General features: G+C 47.1%; 3 protein-coding genes and 1 non-coding gene across 6 annotated transcripts in view; 2 read left to right on the forward strand and 2 right to left on the reverse strand.

The window, feature by feature from the left end:
- Window positions 1-4,557, forward strand: part of LOC126536910 (reactive oxygen species modulator 1) — a 95,333-nt gene extending 90,776 nt beyond the window's left edge. The window contains exons 2-3 of the mRNA XM_055073596.2: window positions 3,099-3,236; window positions 4,306-4,557. Coding sequence (XP_054929571.1) covers window positions 3,099-3,236; window positions 4,306-4,414 — 247 coding nt within the window. The 3' untranslated portion in view covers window positions 4,415-4,557. The remainder of the gene's footprint in view (window positions 1-3,098; window positions 3,237-4,305) is intronic.
- Window positions 2,268-2,339, reverse strand: TRNAP-CGG (transfer RNA proline (anticodon CGG)). The gene has a single exon. It is a non-coding gene; the product is annotated as a tRNA-Pro (tRNA).
- A 2,675-nt stretch (window positions 4,558-7,232) lies between the features above and the next one.
- On the reverse strand, window positions 7,233-14,769 carry LOC126536908 (tribbles homolog 2-like). The gene is made up of 4 exons (XM_050183961.3): window positions 14,573-14,769; window positions 13,314-13,992; window positions 9,617-9,909; window positions 7,233-8,554 (listed from the first exon to the last, which is right to left on the reverse strand). The coding sequence occupies exons 2-4, from the start codon at window positions 13,581-13,583 to the stop codon at window positions 8,089-8,091; spliced, it is 1,029 nt and encodes a 342-aa protein (XP_050039918.1). The 5' UTR covers window positions 13,584-13,992; window positions 14,573-14,769; the 3' UTR covers window positions 7,233-8,088.
- Window positions 14,770-15,813: 1,044 nt separating this feature from the next.
- Window positions 15,814-20,823, forward strand: part of Sulf1 (Extracellular sulfatase Sulf1) — a 52,829-nt gene continuing 47,819 nt past the window's right edge. For 2 of the 3 annotated variants that reach the window (XM_055073598.2, XM_072287782.1), the window contains exons 1-2: window positions 15,814-17,353; window positions 17,929-18,168. In XM_055073598.2, the coding sequence (XP_054929573.1) occupies window positions 16,945-17,353; window positions 17,929-18,168 (649 nt within the window). In that variant the 5' untranslated portion in view covers window positions 15,814-16,944. The remainder of the gene's footprint in view (window positions 17,354-17,928; window positions 18,169-20,823) is intronic. The other variant, XM_050183955.3, reaches the window with a different exon arrangement.

Here is a 20,823-nt window from a genome sequence, read left to right on the forward strand (position 1 = left end):
ACGTTACATGGCCACACAAAAAGTTTTATTTTACGCAAATAAACCCATGCGCTCCGTCAGGTGCGAGTCGCCAGTACCTGAGCGATCGGCGGCAGCCATCTTTTTTGCCTTTCGGAACGGGGCTATACGTCTACGTCTTATTTCCATGTATATTGAAGAAAAAGAGTAAGACTGTGGCCCAAATGCGTACCCTTTATTTCTAGATATATAGCTTGTGTAAGATGTGCTGTTTCTGAATTTCTGTTTGTGCTGTTTCCATATGTGGTTTTTCGTGTATTAAAAATTAGAAAAAGGGAAGAGCTTGTGGTCTAATGGTAACCTTTGGTCTGAACATCGGAGTTACTGTCGAGGTTCAATCCCAGCATCGGACACGTGACAATATTTTTTTAACAATGAGCTCTTTGGCGAGACAGCAGCGGCAGCACCGAGCCAGCAGCCCTGGTCAGTAAAGCCCTGGAGAAAAAAAATGAATGCAAGCTTCGCTTTAATAACATTGTGCGTTGGTTTCCCATCGTAGCAAACGACATTGCTCTGCCAAGTGAACGATAATAGAATTTCGAAAGACTGCATATCTTAGCTGATTTAATGTTGCTCATGAAAGTCCAGAGAGAGACGGTAAAGTCACCGAGGCAGTGTACTAACAGAGCTAACAAAATGAACATTATTCCGCCAGAAAACTCCCAGAAACGCTATTTGTGCGGGAAAGGCTATATGTGTCGCTTAACGCACTGCGTCGAGCACGGGGCCCAATGGAGACACGTGTCGTCATGTGTCTGGGTTTAATGACATCACAGACGACGCAAAGTTGCGAAAGATGGCCGCCTGCCTTCCATGGGACGCAACGCTCGTTTGTGGTGCACCCCTGCCAACCTTGCCCCCTCCACCCCACCACATACATTTTTTTTATTATTTTTCTTTTTCTTGTTCATTCTCGTATCTGCTTCGTTGCTCGAAACCCCGAAGCGGTTGCTACCAAAAGTCATCTCGATTGTGAAACGTGAGCGCGCTATCAGACTGCTCGCTCCGGTCAGCGACTTCTAGTGGCTATTACGCCGTTTAGTTCGTCGAGCGAGATTTCAAGACGCGCGTATAGAGAAAGAAATTTCAACTATGACGCGCGTTCGAGCCTGCTTTTGTTGCAGCTCAGTGGCTCGGCGGGATTCGCGCGGAAAAGTCGCCCGCACGTTTTAACACGTCACCACTGCTTGCCTTAAAACTAACAAACGAAAGGATATATGAAGATACATGCGCATGTACATCAGCTACTGCTGCGATTCCCACGAAGGCAATAATTGTCGCGATCCGCGCGACCACAGCTAACAAGGCGCGACAACCTCACGTCCACTGCAAGCGCCGATTTCACCACGCCAATGAGAGAGAGAGAGAAGGAGGAGGGGAAGCGCGAATCCATGCGCGAATCCCCTCGCTGGCTTGTCTGTCCTTTCTTGGGACTGCGATGTGTGCGTTGGTGTGCGTGAGTATACGTGGCGAGAAGCGACGGCGCTGCGGCGCACAGCGGCCGGATTGCATCACGAACCAACGCCTCGGCCTCGCCTGGGCAGCTTGAGCGGCGATGAAATAGCTCGAACGGTTGGTTCCCTTGAAAAACACGGCGAAAGCAAGCGAAAGAGAAGCCGTTGCAGCTCGCTTGTGCAAGCGGAGCTCGCTGCGGCAGCCGTCTGCGCGGTGACGAAACATTTCCGAAGACGACGACGCAACAACGCCGCCGCCCGGCTCTCTTCCCGCTGGACGTGGTTGCGCACCGATCAGGCCCCTCAGAATTCTCTGCTGATTCGATCGGATCGCGCCAGCTGCAATGGGATACCGCGTCCACTTTTGCGCCGCATCTGTCCCGCCGACAGGCGTCTCGCGAGCCGCCCTTTAAAAGGCCATGAAAAGGCTGGCTGGGGTGGGCACGCAACAGGTGCTCTTGCGAAACTGCCTAGAGGGTGGATGAAGCGTGGTTGCTTTGTGACCACACTTTGATTTGTCACGTGGCTGAGGGCACGTGTTTCATGCCAAAGTAAAACTCATCTTGCTGAATAAGTGAGTGTAGTGAGCAGGCGATATGTTATGCACAGTCTAAGGTGGGAGTAGAAAAAAAAAAAGCAAGGCGGAATTGTTGCTCTGACTCTGTTGCTTGTTCCTTTATTCGCCAGCTAGAGCTAGTTTAAGCATCTACTGGTTGACACGGAAGCGTTAACGACCCGAAGTGCAAGAACATAAAAACAAAACGCTTTTATGCAGCATTAAAGAAAAAAAAAAGTGGGCTCAGCCGGGATTTGAACCCGGGACCTCTCGCACCCGAAGCGAGAATCATACCCCTAGACCACTGAGCCAACCGCTGTTGCGGTTCAAAAAGAAGCATTTAAAAGTATGCATTTTTCGCATTGTGTGTTTGTAATTTTTATTGTGCATTTTCGTAACTCATATTTCTCATTAATAATTTTCTTTCTAAATACCATTTCTTAAGTGCAGATAGGATTTTACTTCATGCTTACTTTTTTCGTAGTATATAGCTATCGCAGAAGACATCACGCTATGGCCGACTGTTTACACATTGTTGGTTGAAAAAGCTTCGTTTCTTTAATATTTCCTGTGCTGTAGTGGACCTTCAGCCGCCACTTTCCTGGGTATGTTTTAGTCATCTGGCCTTGTATCTATCGTAAATATGTATTGTTATTGGTTTTCGTAACTGCCTATATGTGGTAAAGCGACGAGAACTTCATCTGCATCTTAAGCCGCGTGGTTGCGGGACAACCCGGTTTTTATGCTGCCCTTAATCTTATCTGGATCGCTACTTTTGGTCGATCGTGAGAATAGTCGAACTGTGGCATCAGAATTGTATGTTCTCGTTACAAATTATATGTTTTCCGGAAGCCAGTTTAGCTTTACCTGGGTCGGTGTACAGTGATGGGAGTGTCGGACATTTTTGCATGGCTCTGGATCCGCATCAATTGAAGCGACATTTTTTTTTTGTAAGTCGGCATCATGTGTTGAAATTTTCTGACAAGTGCTTTATAACAAATTATGCTGTGCAGTGAGCGACTCTGCGAAACCTGGATTGGGTGAAGTAATAAAGCAGATGTTTCTTGCAGCAACACAATGCCCGTGCCGGTGCAAGGCGCCTACCAACGAGGTCCCAGCTGCTGGGATCGCGTGAAAATGGGCTTCACAATTGGTTTCTGCGTAGGCATGGCATCAGGAGCGCTTTTTGGAGGTTTCTCCGCTCTCAGGTGAGGAGACCAAAGCCGCTCACGTATTGAAACGGTTAGTTTCACTGCGCTCATGTGAGGTGTGTCATAAGTTAACCCGAAGCTTACATGCTGTCCAAAGTGAGAACTCTCTACAGCGTGGCGCAGTAACTTATTCTGAACCACGCCATCCCTTCTGCTCAGTCAGCCCGAATGGTGATTTGTGGCAAATTAAACTGCACGATCAGAATTTTTATCGCACTTTCCTTTTTTTCTTAATTTTCTTCCACTCCTTCCTGATGTAGGGATAATTTTCATGTTAATAAAGGGAAGATGAGACGTCCACTCAATCGTACTAGTTGCTACAAAGGAAACCCATGCGGGTTTCTCAAAAGAAAAGTCTCGCAGCTGAAGAAAAGTTCGTCCTGGTCGGGGACTTTTCAACGGAATTTTCATGTTATCACAGATATTAGTACTGTAACCACAGCTACATTAGGCGTCACCTTCAACCGAAATTGTAGTATTGCTGTTTACACTGCCATGGTTCAAAGACAGCCTGCTTATTGTAGCTTAACGTTTTTTATGTGAATCAGTGCAAAAATGATGCTGTGAACCCAGACGTTCACCCTTATTTAATAGCCTGATTTAACGCCTAATCAAAGGCTATGTAAGTCATTAAGTGCAAGAACACACACGCACTCACAAAAGGAAACAGGACTTTTGTTGCTGCATCTTGTGATTTCCATGCTAGCTCCATGTGACATTATAGCTATTTAAGCTCTGGCTTCTTTAATTAGTTGTCAATATAGAAAAGGTTAAATTGTGTTTTGAAATTAAGCAAGCATATAACCTGACATCTTTTTGCTGCTGCATAAATATAGCAGCCAGATGCATGGGAATAGGGTGAAATGAACGATATTGCACTGTCATTGACTCCATAGTATGGTAACAGAAATCAAGAAAGGAACTTTGACATTCATTTTATCAACATTCATTTTATCAATTTTGATAATTTTGAAAGAACATTCTGCTAGTGTGGACGCTTTCTTTTTATTTCCATTTAGTGATGCTCTAATATTGCCTTCTCAAACCTTGTTTGTATCACTTTCAGATATGGCCTGAGGGGGCGAGAACTGATCCAGAGTGTTGGCAAAGTGATGCTACAGGGCGGCGGCACATTCGGAACGTTCATGTCCATAGGAACTGCAATAAGATGCTGAAAGTGTATAACCGAACATACTTGGCGTGTTGCTCATCTGTGCAAAGATGTGTGACAAAGCAAGTGTACGAACAGAAATGTGTCTTCTTCTACATCACAGAGCAGTTTACCTTGGCGATAAAGGATGTTATACCTCCCAGTCAACACTGCGTCTTTCATACCTTTCAGTATTTGTTAGTTGGTCTTGCTTCTTCAATAAATAGAAGCGATGTGTGAGACCAGGCTATTTAGTAATCCATGATGTGCAATAAACAAATGTCTGTAATAGCAGTTAAGTGACCCTCATCTCGGGTGCATCTGCATGTCGCTAAACCAGGTGCGGCATTTTGTAATTCGTTTCTGTCAATTTCTTCCATTAGTGACAACATGGGGGCATGTGAGGCAGCGACTAACTATAGGATGGGAGGAGGTTTCTCATGTGCCTTTATTGAAAGCAAAATAACTATAGTAATTTAGGGTCTGTGAGACACAGGGTCCACAGTAGCATCTCTGGCTTAAATGGGCATGTCTGAAAGTGTGGTGTCAGATGTGGGCTTCAAGCTCTGCTATCAGAATATGATTCAGCAGATTAAAAAAATTTATATGTAGTCGTTTGACCCTTCTGAGGATATCCACTGGTCTAGTGAAGTTGGTGTCAAGATATTCCTCAGATGTTGGAAGGCTCGGGCGCCCTGTGAACGCCCTTGCATGTTGATGTGGCTGCTGTGTTCAAAAGGCAGGCGAAGTGGTATGCAATATGTCGGCTTTTGCATCTTCAAATCGTCGGCATTCAGTAATAATCGCAGCGACTGTCGAGTGTTTAAACACGATCAGGTTAAATGCATTGTCCGCAAACCCATTCAGTATGTGCGCGACCTTATCTGCTTCTGTCATCTTGGGGTCAACTTTTTGGCAAAGGACCAGCGCATCCTGAATGTATGTCAGGTACGCGATAGACGTCTGCACATGTGAGGCAAGTTCTTTCTTGGCGGCACACTGGCAACCTGCAGGTTGGCCAAACAACTCGCGAAATTTGGTCTTACAAATGCTCAAGCCTGTGAGCAAGCACCTCTTCGTTGTATATATCGAACCAGGCCTTTGCAATTCCCTTTAGATAAAATATGGTGTTCGCCACCTGTAATGTTTGCTTATGCATTTAGAGTCGAATCCAGTCGTCGACGTCTTTGCCATTAGTGCCGAGAAGGGTCCCATAGTCATGGGATGAAGCCAGGATGATGGCTGGCATGGCGGCCGCCACTGATGCAGTGTCACCGCCAGTAGACATGCCTAGAGTGACGACTTGGCAGCTGCTGCGAAGCTCCGTCTTGCGTTAGATGTTACATGGAGGCAGACACAACAGAAAACGAATTTACAAAATATTTACGAGATAATCAAGCGCTGAACCATATGGTCCAGAGCACACATGCCAGATCAAAAGCATCGTCTTCGTGGATGCTCTTCTTGAGAAATAGTACCATGACAATATGTAAAATGTTTTGTTCTTAGGCGGTTAGCAGTCTTGGGGCTATAAAAATTAACAGAAAAAAAAAATGGAAAGAATGATGGAACACCTGGCCCCTGGACAGATGGGAAAGGAGATACAGCAGTGTATTGTTTAGAATTCTCCAAAGCATGAATGCTTATTTGCTGTATTTGGCAGCAGTGAATTCCGTTAACTGCAACATAGGCGATGCGATGTGCCACAATGGAGAGCTCTGGATCAACTCCGACGACGAGGCGTTTTGAGACCTGCACCCAAAGCATGGCACACAAGTGTTTGCTTCCTGCTCCCGGTATAACGCAGCTACCATGAAAAGGAAACAAGCCTTTGATCTTTCACTTGGCAGCACAACTGCAGCGAATTTGAGCAGTAAATTGCAGACTAGTTATGCATGTTGCTGCGTTTGAAACTATGGCCTTTTATGTTGTTGAAATTATCTTGGGATTGTCCACAATTTTAGCTTTGCAAGTGCAGCTTATTCTTGCTGTAGGGACTGCAGTTGCAGAGCACATCATTTCGCAACGTTTTTCAGTGGCCGAAATTGCTTGCGATACCATAGAGGCATCACAAGAAGTTTGAATATTACTAGAGGCAAATGTGGCACAATCATTCAGTTACAAAGGGAATAGTTTGGGTAGCACAGAATTTTTACACATGGGTGCTAATGGAGCCATTTGTTAACTTTTTTTGGTCGAGGTTCAATTGCACCGCACACCTGCCCAGTGATAGTTTAGTGCATTTACGAGTTTGATTCTCCCGGCTAATCGAACCTTCCACATAATTTTCTAGTACTTGACACTTTGAGATGCACATCTAGCTAAATACAGGTTGCATATACAAACTTGCTGCCAGACTTTTGAAGCCAAGCTGACGATATTAATGCGAATTTGTAATGTAATGTCCGTACTGTGCTGGTGTAAGCACTGTACAGTATTGCAGGCACTGACACCACATTTCCTTCAAGTAATCTTGGAGTGAAATTTCACACCTCCCATGCTGCATGCTTTGCCCATCCAACAGCAAACTAAGCTTGAAATGTTGATTAATAGGTTAACATTCTAAAGCAACACAATGAAAAGCCATAATGCAAGGCTCTGCATTAATTTAGATCGCCTGGGGATCTTCAGTCTGCACTTAAAGCATAGTACATAAGTAATTTTGCGTTTCATCCCTATGAGACCGCATCCAGGAATCGAACCGGCATCCATGAGATGAGCAGCAGAATGTTGCTGCCACCAAGTTACCGCAGTGAGTACTGAAATTGTGTATCTCAACAAAAGCTTGCTTTTCAGTCAAACATCGCTGCAGAAATTACTAAAGAAAAACTCTTTCAGACATGTTTCTTTGTGACAGAGGTACCGAGTTTATTTACATTCACAATGGAATCCCAACTACTACACATCTTTCAGGCCAGAATGAACCACTTACACATTGCATCCACTGAGACACCCGAGCCCCTTTCTTCGATGCACAAGCCTGTTACACGAAAGTATTTAATTGACAGGAGATTGCCAGTCTCCTGAGTATACTTAAATAAATTTAGTTGTCACAGACGAGACATGGAAGATGAGGGACCACAAAAAAAGAAAAACAACAGTCACTTTGCACATTGAACAGCATTGATCGTAGGCATGGGAGAGTCAGTCCTTGGTACTTTCTGTCTGCCCCGACACTCACACGATTGCACGGTGCCGTGATCCTGAATTCCTGTTGGCTTTTTCCTCCTGCTCCAAGTCGGTGCATGAAGGCTTGTGTGTCGGAATGGATACATAACTATATAAATGAAAACGCGCTTCTCCTCACCGAGTGAAACAACAGATGGGACAGTGGGAAGATAGCCTGTACAGTGAACGACTTGAAGCTCGAGGCTGCTGCTACAAGTATAGCAGCTAAAAAAAAAAAAAAAAAAAAAAGAACATCTGCCTTTAATGCAGCTTGGTTGCCTCTCTTTGGAAGTGCTTAGGAAGAGCCACCGGTAAAGCTTAAAAGCTGCAGCTTGGGCAGTTTCGTGGGGGAGGGGGGAAACGAAAATACAACAGCAGCAGAAGCTGCTGCGAGGTGCATCAATCATAGTGCTGGTGGTAGGAATGGTCAGCGGCAATTGATGCTGCTTCTAGCAGTTTCGTTGAGACGTCCCCCCAGATGCAGCACGGCAGTGAGATCCCCGGCCAGCAGTCGACTAGGCGGTGCGAGCGTCAGTCGAGTGCACCACAGGTTGGCACAGTTTGGTCCACGTCGAGCCGCATAAGGCACCCATCTCGATGCAGGCCACCGTTCGGGGATGGCGATGTGAACCATGGGTGGGAGAGCAGCTCATCGGCAGTGAGGCGCTCAGAAGGGTCGCGCCGAAGGAGCGACCGTACGAGGCAGCGTGCTCGAGGACTCAATGACTCCGGCACGGAGAAGTGGCCCCGGCGAATCTTTGCAAACAGTATACTGGGATCGCCGTCGTGAAATGGGTAGCGACCCACAAGCAGCGTGTACAGCATCACCCCAAGGCTCCAGCAATCAGCCGCACGACCACTGTAGCGTCCACTTGTTGAACTGCTCAGAATCTCGGGGCTGACATATGCTGGGCAGCCATGCTTGTCACTCAGCAGGTCGTCATCAAAGTCTTCTAGGACAACAGCGTCTTCCAATGTCTCCAGCTTGATCCGTGTTCTGTGCAATAATAATAATAAGAAGTGTGTTACATTGTAGCAACGTAGGCTGTCAACTTCTACTCTTCACCAACACCACTTAGTCCTGCAAAAGTTCTAGATCGGCTCAGCCTATCGGCAGCTCAGTACACAAAAACTGCCTGCGGTACAATCTGTTCATTATTGGCCAGTATGGCGATGCATTTCTGAGCACTGACAGCCGACAATAGGACAACTGATGTTCTAGCCATCAAGCCTGCTCTTGCATGCAAATGCTTTGCATATTGGGCTGCTAACCTAATTGCACAAAAGTGTTTACGAAAAGGGGCTGCACACTTTTTAGTAGACTACTACTTGATAATATGGTTGTTGATTGCAAGAAATTTGTAGAAAACTAGGAAATTACGAAAGTTAAGAAACACACCTTAGCATCTCATTTTTCAGCTCACTGATTGATGTATAAAAATCAGCTCGAAAAGCTGGTAGCCCTAAAGCGCAAATTAACGCAAGGTGAAGCGATAGCATGGTCTTTCGTCAAAAGTATACGGACTACATGTTTGACATAATGGTTCTGTGCTACCGCCTTTTTGTGACAGCCGCTCTACCATCTGAGCTAACCAGTCAAATTTGTCAACAACTCGAAGCAAAGGACTAAGTCAACTGCAATCGCCATGCTGATTACAGGCTTTTTAAAGGAGTTTCCGTGGTATGGTGGAAGTTCCAATGTCATGGGAAATGAAAAGGATTCTCATCCTAGCACCTCAGAAGTCTCAAGTGTTGGGACTACCACAAGGCCCGCATTACACAACTCGACAACACATACGATGAACACATGAAAGTAGCCCGCATACTTTTGACGAAGGCTGTATATATGCTCTTATCATAGGCCCTGTAAAGCAACAACTTGATTGCTTCTTGAGGGTAGGCATAAGAAACTGGTACCTGAACCGATCAGCACACACTACAAGCAAAGCACCAGTTTTTTGTACAGAAAACTTGTTGTCAATCTTATAGGTTGTGTTAGCAGCCTGAAAGCACAAGGCTTGAAAATGGAGATAAAAAAAGCATTACTTTTGGCACTAACCGTTCAGGGTCCTCGAAGACAAACTTCCGGAGCTTGAGGTCACGCAAGACCACTCCGGCATTATGGCAGGCGTGGACAGCTGATGCCACCTGCCGGAAGAGGCTCAGCGCCTCAGACTCCCGCAGCCGCCGCTTGGAGCGCACATATGAATGGAGGTCACCGTACGACCGCTTGAAGAAGACATAGCACTTTGACTCCCCTAGGAGCACCTCTTCAACCTGGTTCACATGGTCATGGCCGTCGAGGCGTAAATGGGCTGCCAGAGCTTGCTGCCACCTGTCGATGGGGATCACCTGGAAGCACAACAAGTATTTGCAAAGCATAAGGCTTACAGCATGGAGACAAGGAACACTGCCAATAGCATAAGGGGCAGACACAAGTTGCAGACGTAGAAAGTGTAAACTATCCTGTATGTTTTCGCACATGCAGTCGCAACACAATGGTATGGCACAGAAGTGTTTCCTTTAACCCTTGTTTCCTACGAAAAAGTGGATGACACTGCCCTTTTCTGAAGTCAGGAAGCAACAGTTATTTCCCTGATTCTATTTGTAAAAGAAAGGCTAGCAAGGGGTTGTAAACAAATGCTTTATGTCTTAAGACAGGGACCATCTTGAAGCACCTAGTCTGTTTACATGTGGAGGATTCCAAGGAAGCTTGGCATGCACCATTTGCCTGATACTTCGTGTGCTTAACTGATGTCCACATTAGCATGAACAGCAAAGTTATCTTGTGAGCTCCTTGAAGAAAAAGACCAACAGGAACATTGGCATTTTGATCAGAAGCAGCGCACTCAGCTAAGCAAACATGGAACAGCTTCCAAGATGTGGAAACCAACTGGAGGCTTGCGCAATACAATCATAGCTGGGCAACACAATATAGATGGCTTGCACTGACGTCATCCTCGGCGCCATGTTTGTGACCCAGCGCGGTGAAGAGCTGCGTCATATGTGCAAGCTATCTATACATTGTGTAAGCGCAAGAAATGTTTACGTGCTCCTGCTGTTGGCTGCCTAGACTTCTTAAAAGGCTGAACTATTGCACAACTGCGCAACGATTTCATGGAACGACAAACTATTCAAAGAACTGACAGTGTACATAAATGTGTTCTCAAATAAGGAAGGACTGACATTAATCATTCTGCAGGAAAAGATTGGCTAGACAAATCTGTGCTATGCATGTTTGCAAAAGCGAAATAAAAAAGTCTGATAAAGGCAAGAAATGTGCTTTTAATTCTCAGTGTTCCATTGAGATCTTACTTTGGTATTAGGTGTAGAGAAACAGAACACAATATAAAAAAAAAACTTGTAAGGCATGCTCGCGACATATGAATTGGGCACAAAAGTGCATTTGATAATGATCCACGGAAACACTCGACACCAGCATAGCGAGTTAGGCAAACCCAGATTTTCTCATATAAACGGCCTCACTGCTGCGTTTTTATTTGAAGGTTATTGGATGGGATAGGCAAACATAAATGCAGATTAAAGTGTACAGGAGGCACTTCAGGGATAAAAATAACTATGAAATGCGGGTGCACCGGGAATCGCTGCCCCTTAGCCATCTAGCCGGACGGGTCATGTCAACCCAAGGTCGTAAGAACGTCGCCGTGCCGCGTAGCTAGCCTGACAGTGCTAGAGCGAAGGTCATCGTGGAGGGGGGGCGCATTGCGACAAACAGCGTCGCCTGTTTCCGATACTCGAGCGGACCCGGGGACTCCGGCAGCGGACGCTTGCGCGCACGGTCGGCCGAATACTGCGGCTGCCGTGCCGCCGAAGGGTAGGCAGCTAGCAGCGGCAACGATAGCGGCGATAGGTGGAAGCGGTTGCATCACACGGCTGCAACGGAATAACGCGCCACAGCCAACGAGCTGCCGCGTTTGGGCAACTCCTGCGGCCAACGCGTTTCCGCTGGGGTCTTTGGACACGTGTTCGGTTCAGGCGCACCGGTCCGCTGCCAACGCGCACGCAAGGTGCGCGAGGGATGAGTTGGGGTGGGGTTTTTCTTTTTTTCATTTTTGCTCGCATGTTGCATTTATTCAATACCCGTCGCTTTTTATTTTCGCCCGATGATGCCGCTGCTGCGCGCGTGGGAGGGAAACTGCCACACGTCGTTATAAACGGAAAGTAGTGTTAGGAGAGACTTTTCTTCCTTGTCTGCCTCGCCAAGAGGCCAAACACATGCGCGCGCACATTCAGAGGCGAAAAAAAAGTGCCCAGCATATGTGGATACGTTGATTGCATCACCGCGCATGACTCAACGCACGCGTCCATCGCAGGTTTCAAACTTAATTTATTTCCTGCTTGAAGGTAGCATAAGCGAATAGCCGGGCAATAGCCGGGCAAGGCCGTCCACGACGACGACGCCACGTTCCCACTGGCAACGCCGCGTCGGCGCTTTACGAAATATTCCGGTTCGTGAGCGTTTCCAGCTGCGTCGCGACAAAAACTTATGCAAAAACCGACTCCCAGAACGTGCACAGCAAGCAGCGGCAGCTGTGTCCGGGATTAAACCCGCTTTCGATTGGATCTGGTGTAACGGGTTCTGCGATTCAGTTCCGGGCGCGGCAGCGAATGCCGCGCTCTTTGTTTCTAGACTGACTGGGTGCAGCGCGGCATTCCAGCGCCGTGAAATGGCAGGGGCCCAATGAGTAACTCGGACGACGAGAAGAGGCACGCCTGAGTCAAAACGCAGGTTGCCGCAAGACAGGATGCTATGCGTAAACACGCGGCGCACGATTGGGTAGCCCGGGATGCAAGAGGCGACCCCGCGCTGACGGGACAGAAAAAAAAAAAAAAAAAGAAGAAATGCGGCGGCGCGCTCTTCCTGTCCCGATATAGTAGTGCCCGGGGCCGAAAACCAGCGCCCACGTCAGAGTCCGGGTGAAACTGCGGTTCGCATTTAGCCGCCTTTTGCGAGCTCTGGAATCGGGCCAGGGCCCTGCCTGGTCTCTCGATTTATCTGGTGCGCTTACACCGTCGCGGCAGCAACAGTGTCCTCGCAAAATGAATCAGAGCGGTGAGCAACTTTCCCAAAACGACCTGGCTTGCGCGTCTTTTAGCCCATGGCGCACGGCACCGCACGCACAACAACGGTGCGGGTTCCCTGAAAATAGCCGGGCGGCCCGGCGCGCCGGGTCGACAACCTGTTGCCTGCCTCTCAAAGGGGTTGCGCCGCCGCCATAGCGGCCAACTCGTCAATTCTTTTTCTTTCGGGCCGCCAAAGAAAACCAAAAGAAGGCGGAAGTGGCCGCTCGCTGGCGAGGTCGCCTGCCCCTGCGCACCCCCCCCCCCCCCCCCCCCCCCATTCTTTGGACAATGAAGCCATGCGCCTCTGTGCTGTCCGCCTGCGACCGACGCTTTTTTGTCGTGTCTGGCGACGGCAGATGCTATCGACAGCACTATTCCTACGTAAAACGTAATGCAGGCCGACAGCACTCGTTGTCTGGTGCAACATATACTTCTTGGTGCGTAAGCGGCTAGTACCGTTGCAGCGTGCCCCCTTCTGCGTGGACGCGCTCGCGAAAATTTTCATAGCGCAAATAAAGGAAAACTGTGTGGGCTTCGTTAAACGGTTTGATCAACAGGAAAAACGGCAACGGCGCGCACAGGGCCGGAAAGCAGGCGCAGGGCGAGATGGGAAAAAAGAAAAGTCGGGTGAGGAAAAGCGAAAGAAGCGCGTGACGCAAAGCGAAGCTCACCTTGCAGGAAAATTCCTCTTGCGTTTGTACGTTGATGCTCCTGTACATGGCACTACCCTCGAGTTGGTCCAGAAGAATGTACCGCCCGCCGACGAGGCTGGCGGAATAGGGCTCCCTGTTGCAAGGAAACACGGGTGGTGTGGGAGGCTGAAGGTTTGGGCTGAGGCCCCCGGCACTACCGAGGCACGCGCCATCGGGAGTCTTGTCGAAGCTCTGCGGCCTTTTCTCCTGAGCCACCTGAATATCCACCGAGAGACGCGCCACACTCATGTCGATTCACCGGCTTAGCGCGGTTTCACACAGAACGTTGGCACACAGGGAAGGGTGGGGGGGGGGGACTCCGAAACACGACCGCCGACGTCCGCTTCTAATCCCAACGCCGCCGACGCTTTGCGTATCCGTGGCCACCAGCACTGGCTTCCTTGCGCCTTGGTTTCAGTACGTCGTAACATACATCGTTTCGGTTGCGAAAAATCGGCGGTTTCGATATGCGCTGCGCCGCGCGAAAAATTCCAGCTGCTCTCCCCGACGGCGTCGACGTAAGGGCAGCAACTTGCGTCCCGATGCGGCAACAGCGCGCCCACGTCGGCGAACAATGACTCCTTGAACTAGATTTGTGAAGTGCGGTTGGTCGCGTCGGTGGTCGTTTTTAGGCGTCTACGTGTTGACTTCTTCCAAGCTGCAACAATACAAAGAATTGAAAAAAAAATTAGATAAGTACGCTGCAAGTTGTGTACACAGGCGGATATGAAGAACGTAGCACGTACAAAAAATAAAAAGAAAGACCGGCGATGGAGGAAAGTACACGCGTAGCAGGACCACGCAGTTTACAAAGCGGCACACGTGTCAACATACACAAAAGAGGACCCAACTCGAAACGTACCTAAAAACAGCGATCCCGTTCACAGCCAGCAGACATGACATCAAACATCCACAGAGACTGAATAACAACCGCCAAGCGAAGCCTTGTGCGCCGGACAAGAGCTTGTTTTCAAGGATGAGAGAAAGACTCGATAGAACGCAGCAACGCTGAGCGCTATCTGTTTCGATCAATAACGCAATGTTTTCCCCGAGGCGCACGTTCAAAATATGGTTGGTTCACCTCGCACGAAAGTAAGGCGTTAGAAAACTGGTTATCGCATAACGCGTTAAAATCGTTGAACAAATGACTAACGGACTTATGGAAACCTTATGCCAATAGGAAAAAAAGCAACTGCGACGATTCCACGGTGCCAGGGAGGAAGGCAGAAATTACGCACCTTGATTATCTTTGTTTCCTGGCAGGGTAGCAGCATAAGATGGCTTGTACGATATTCCGATGTGCCGTCCTTTTCGTGGTGTGCCGAGACCAACCGACGGATACGGCCAACGTGCCGGCCTACCCCACTCAGGAACAGCTACAAACTATGGAAAGGCAACTTACGCTCCGCCATTGTGCAACGCGAAGGCAGACGCGGACTGATACAAAAGAGGAGGTGTCACGATGGTTCCCACCCCGGAAGAACCTATGACGTCAATAAGAAGTTTTGAGCCTTTATAAATCTAATTGGAATATTTATGTAATTAAATTTAGAATTTACACGTTTTAGCAGTTATATTTATTGAGAAACTTACTTTCAAAATCTTATATACGTCAAGTTTTATTAGAACTACTTCTTGTAGCGCGTGACGCGTTTGACGAATGGTGACGCATGTTTGCTGTTACGAAATTTGGAAATCTCGAGCGTTGACGCAACTTCTTACCAGCAGTTGCCGCGCAATTTTTTCTGCTTGAAACGTTTTCAAGAAATCGTTGACTGTGTCTTTACGTTGTTGGCTATGAGTGCGCATAAACGGCTTTCTGACAAGACGAGTGCGCGAAATGGATAAGGTAGCTGTCGCGTAGAATGCCCGGCAAATAACGTAAACACAGCGATTATAGGGCTAATGTAACATGTGTAAACTGTACCAGTGATACGTAAGTGCTCAGATTGCACAATATTGCTTTAATAGTGCTTGTAAACAAACAATGATCGTTTTTTAAGAGTTGGATAAGGGTGCAATATACTTGAATATCGGGCAATCGTGCTTAGTATTGCCCAGTCAGTCTGCCGCCCTTTTTATTTATACGAACAGATCACAGCGATTTAAGGCGGTCTTGTTTTTACATCGGCAAGAAAAAAGTCCTTGACAGCTTTGTAATGAGCTATTGTTGTCTTTGCGACATGCACTTCATTACTCTAAAAGGAAAACAAATATTGCATGTGTTCTTGCATTGGGACCCTCTACTCCTCCCTGTCTTTCCGTCTATTCCCGCTTCCACCACTTCTTCAGTTCTTTAAATATTATGTTTATTTTGGTTATTGTTTTAAGTTTTAAGTCACAGCATTTACGTAGTGAAAAGTTCTGAGCATTGTTCTCGGAACGAAACTAACAAACAATGGCGGCAAGTTACAAGTAGCCAATAGGATTTCTTAAGGCTCAAAAGTTTGGAAGTCTCTACCATCCGAGTTGTATCTGCGTGTACTCATTGAATGGAGCGGTCTTAACTTTGGACCACGCTTTGCGGTTATTATTGAGGTCCGCCCTCTCCTTATTTAGGTGAAGATGTTGCAATACAAGCAATTTGTCAGAGATTACGAATAGCTAATCTTTCCAGCAATTGTAATCTTTGCAAAGTAAACTTGTTCTTCTGTCCACATCCTTTGTTAGACCGGGTGAGTAAACAACTGACAGCCAAATCCTTTTAAAATTTATATATCCACTCAAATGCCGTCGCATTTCATACTTCGTTACAAAGGTGTCTTCACTGTTTGGCCGGAAAACATCACTGAAGTGTACGTACATCTGCCAAAGTGAAGTAAAGATACTGTTGCTCATAAAGACGGCACCCGACTGTGTTTTCAACGTTGACGTGTTGTGAAAAAAAGAAAGAAAATGAAAAAAACTCACTGCCTTTTGTAAGAATTGTTGATTGTTGTTTATGATAATGGCTACGCATAGCGTGTCGCCCCGCAATACGCTAGCGAAGTTTGCTCCTTCGCGCGCTTTCGAAGTTACTACGCCGCAGCCCTCTCCACAAGCCGTTCCATTTTTCCGAATGACTTCCGCCACTTTTTTGCTAACCATTCTTCCTTGTGCAAGGCCCTGCTGGTCAGTCCTCACTGGTCAGTCTTCGCTTTCAGCGTTTACCGAGATGTTTCAGATTGCTTACGCGTGACCCATTCTTCCGTCCGCACGGGTACTGCGTAGGCGTGTCTGCCGGAGCTATCAAGTGCGTGCAAGTTGCCGGTGTTTCAACCACGGCGAAATATGTGGTTGAATTCTGCTCGAAAAGGAATACATGTTATATTACCGTTGGAATGTCTACGTTCCTCGAACGCGTGAAAACTTTGGTGTCATGTTTCGGTTGTAGCTAGCGTTACATGTGCCGTGTAATAGCTGCATCGGTCGTGCTTTTAATGTTATGTGCACTTTTGTGGCTCAAACTTTGGCATGGACAGGTTATATTAAGGGTAGGATCTGCTCGCTTGTCGCTACATTATAATACATAAAAGAGCGCTTGGGGATCTAATAAACGCACGACCCGTTTGCCTTCTTGGATAAAAAAAAAATAAAAAAAATTGTGTACTGTTCATCTTTTCACTGTTGTATGCGTGCGAATAACGCGCTGCTCAGAATAACTGAGCACAAACTTTTAATGGGATCATTTCAGTTTTCAATTATGAACATACCATGGACGAAACAAGAGGCCACAGTGATCATCCTTTGCCTCATCTCCCTGTTCACGAGGGCCTCACTAGGAAAGAAAATCGCTTTGCAATCTTCCAAGGGCCAAGATCCACTGATGGCGTCTGAACAGGTAGGACCATCTGGGAGAATTTTACCAGCAGCATCCTATGACAAGTCCTCATCTATGTGGCGGGATACGACGTTTACCATGCCAACAACACCGGCCCAGCGTAAACGAGATCAACGGCCACCCAAGCAAAGTCTGTTGCCCAGGGAGAAGAAGCCAAACATCATACTCATTTTGACTGATGACCAAGATATTGAGCTTGGTAAGCAAACCTTACTTTAGTGTTGGAGTCTAGCTGTTCCATAATACAAAAATGCAGGACTGAGATATACTATAACGATTTTATTTGAATGAACCTGAACCCACCTCCACATGAGGTGGGTTCAGGTGGGTAGTAAGTGGTGGACAATAGAAAATGAATATGACCTAGCTCAAAGGAATCCTTCCATTATACCAACCCAGAAGTGCTTATGCATGAAAGCTACATTACACATTCAGATAAAAATTTTTGTGGGTCATTGTATACTTCGCTTCTCTCCAGCAAAAGAAAATTTCCACCCGGTTAATCACTGTTTCATTACTTCTAGTGTTGCTCACTGGTTCCTATATGTAGCTGCGCCATGCAACTTGTGTATATTTGTTGGTGGGTCGGCCTTAATGCCACAATATTTTGGTCGGGGAACTGGAAAGCAAAATTTATCTCCCTCGGTATCTTGGCTTGGGCCAGTTGGTGCTTGTGTGTGTTCTTGCTGTGTGTTTGTATTTTCTTGTGTCTCTATGTTTAATTGTTTGCATACCAAATAACATGAGCCTCCTTGCCTCCTCTTTTCTTCACAGGTTCAATGGGCTTTATGCCAAAGACACTGCAGATTCTTGGTGAGGGAGGCGCCCATTTCCCGCAGGCTTACGTTTCCACTCCAATGTGCTGCCCTTCACGAAGCTCTATGCTCACGGGCCTTTATGCTCACAACCATCACGTGCTCACGAACAGTGATAACTGCTCCTCGCCCCAGTGGCAGCAGGAGTTCGAGTCTCGCTCATTTGCTACGTACCTGAGTGCAGCAGGCTATCGAACAGGTGAGCATTGTGCATTCATCTCGGCTCGAACATGGCTTCACAGTGTCTCATTTACCGACAGCACTTCAAGAGGCCCGGAGCAGATTATTGAATAATGGAAAAGAACATATCCAATAAGTTGGCTTGACTTATGGTCTTGACCTCCCATGGTTGCTTAGTGGCTTTGGTGTTGCGCTGCTAAGCACGAGGTTGCAGGATCAAATACCAGCCACAGCGGCCGCATTTCGGCGGGAGTGAAATGCAAAGACATCCGTGTACTTAGATTTACTTGCACGTTAAAGAACCCCAGGTGGTCAAAATTAATCTGGAGTCCCCCACTACGGCCTGCCTCATAATTAGATCGTGGTTCTGGCACATAAATGGCCATAAATTTTTTTTTGCTCTATTTTACTTTTAATGTATCAGTATACACTGGCATTCTTGTTCTACTTTAATACACAGACCACCTGTTAATTATTACTATCTTGAGCCGACGAATTACCACAGTTTTGATGCAGTATGGCCCTAGTATCCTTTGTGCCATTAAAGGGGCCCTGAACCACCCTTCAGGCTTGGTGAAATAACATAGTCCGTGGGTAGCTTACACTGCTGTGAGCATTTCAGCTAAATTTTGTTGTCGTACACAGTGCATGGAGCTTGCAAGCTGATTGCGAAGTCACCTTTCTTTTAAACGCTCTCTTTTCAGCAGGATGTCCTGTCCTCACTCTCTTCTGGACACTTTAGTTCGTCATTAGACGATTTATTTTGTCAATCACTGAGATGGCTGCTGCTGGCTGATAGCCGACATCAAGCTGCGGTCAGCTACAGCAAAACCTGGTTAATTCGAACTCTGTTAATTCGAAATCCGAGATAATTCGAAGGTTTTCTGCGGTCCCATATTTTCCTATGTAAATTTGACCGGATAATTCGAACCAGCGACCAAGGCCAACCCGGTTAATTCGAAGATTTCGGGTGCTATGCCGCAATTCTTGATCCTCATTTCACCGCAAACCCGACGAAATGACGTCCATTCGGAGCCGCGAGGCGACGCCACATAGCAATCGTGATTATTTATAGACGAAGCGCCCGACCCGTAGTACTTCTAGCACAAAAATCAGTCCATGGTATACGCCCCGCGCACTGCCGTAATGTGCGCCTGCCGAAAAGACGTGCTTCACTGCAACTCAGCGGGCATACCCATTTTTGTTATGTGCTCTCGTCCCCCACTCCACACGCTTCTCGCAGTCGCAGTGGTTGCAGCATCAGCGCGTGTTCCGTGCCACTGCCACTCGCTGAAGTTCACCCATTCTCTCACCGTGCCTGCGGCGACGTGTATGCGTGCAACGCCGGTCTGCGTCGTTTCTTTGTGTGTGGTGGTAAGAGCCATGTATTGCGACCGCATCAATGCACTCTGCACAGAGGGTAGCGAATCCAGTGCAGTCGGCTTCGCCGAGTATCTGAACTTTGAAAATGATCAGCAAATGTGCTACTCAGACTTGGACAGTATGCGATGACTGTGACGACGGTGACGCTAACGAGCCCTCCCGAGCACCCGCTCTCGGGGAAGTTATCGTATCGCTGAACGTTATTCGCAGTTTTCTTGAATGCTACAGTGGAAATTCTCAAATGCTGCACGTAATTGGCCAATTAGAAAACATGATCCTTGGAGCCTCGAACTACAGGATGCGGCAAGCCAGCATGTCTGATTACATTAAGTAATTCAAAGATCACCTAATAAAGGTAGCGCATTCCTGCAGCAAAATTTTTTGCCTGGGTTGCGATTTTTTGTGTGTTCGGTTAATTCGAAAACCCACTTAATTAGAGGATTTTTTGTGGCCTTGATGACTTTGAATTAACGAGGTTTTGCTGTATATGGCGTAGATACCGCTGCCTCCATGGGGTGCCGTCACGAGTCCACTGGCTAACCGCACTGCGACTCGCTGATGACAACTGCGTTTGGCTTATGTTTAGCACATCGTAGGCACCAGAGGCGGAAGTCGTGGCATCTACATTAACGTCCAAAGTGAAATTTGAACTGTGCACCTCGGTGACATTGAGAAGATGGAGCGTTGTGGGTACTCCCCACTGCACTGTAGCCTTCGCAGTGCAAGGCATGAAGAAGGAGCGGGATAACAGTGGAGACCATGTTTGGTTGCCAATAACTTCGCTTCTGCTGAATGCATTGGAAATACTTTTTCCTGCAAAGTGTTTCTGAGATAGCCTATTTTCACTTCAAATGCCTTTCTCCACTTCGATAAAAAGTGGTTCAGGGCCCCTTAAGTTCCATCGATCATCATCATCAGACACTATTGTCGAAGTCTGCAGACTAGTTTTGAACTTTTAGTGGGAACCTAAATCTAAGTGCACTAACGTATGCATCCTGCCCTCATTGGAACATGGTTGCTTGGGCAGGGAATCAAACCAGCGACTCTAGGCTTAGCAACAGAATGCCATCGTTACTTGGCCATAGTGGCAGTTTCACTTAATACCAGTGTCACACGGGCACCTGTGAACTCTTTTAGAATAAGGAAGTGCGAGACTTCCTAAGGGAGTTCGACATCAAGGAAGTTGTGGTCGTGTCACAAGACCAATAAGGACTTTTTAAAAGTAGCCACCAGAGGTGCACTCAGCAATGTTTCGGTTTTGTAGAGGTACTAGAATGCAACTTCTAATTAC

The sequence above is a fragment of the Dermacentor andersoni genome, chromosome 4, assembly GCF_023375885.2.
Source record: "Dermacentor andersoni chromosome 4, qqDerAnde1_hic_scaffold, whole genome shotgun sequence".
Classification (NCBI taxonomy): Eukaryota; Metazoa; Arthropoda; class Arachnida; order Ixodida; family Ixodidae; genus Dermacentor; species Dermacentor andersoni.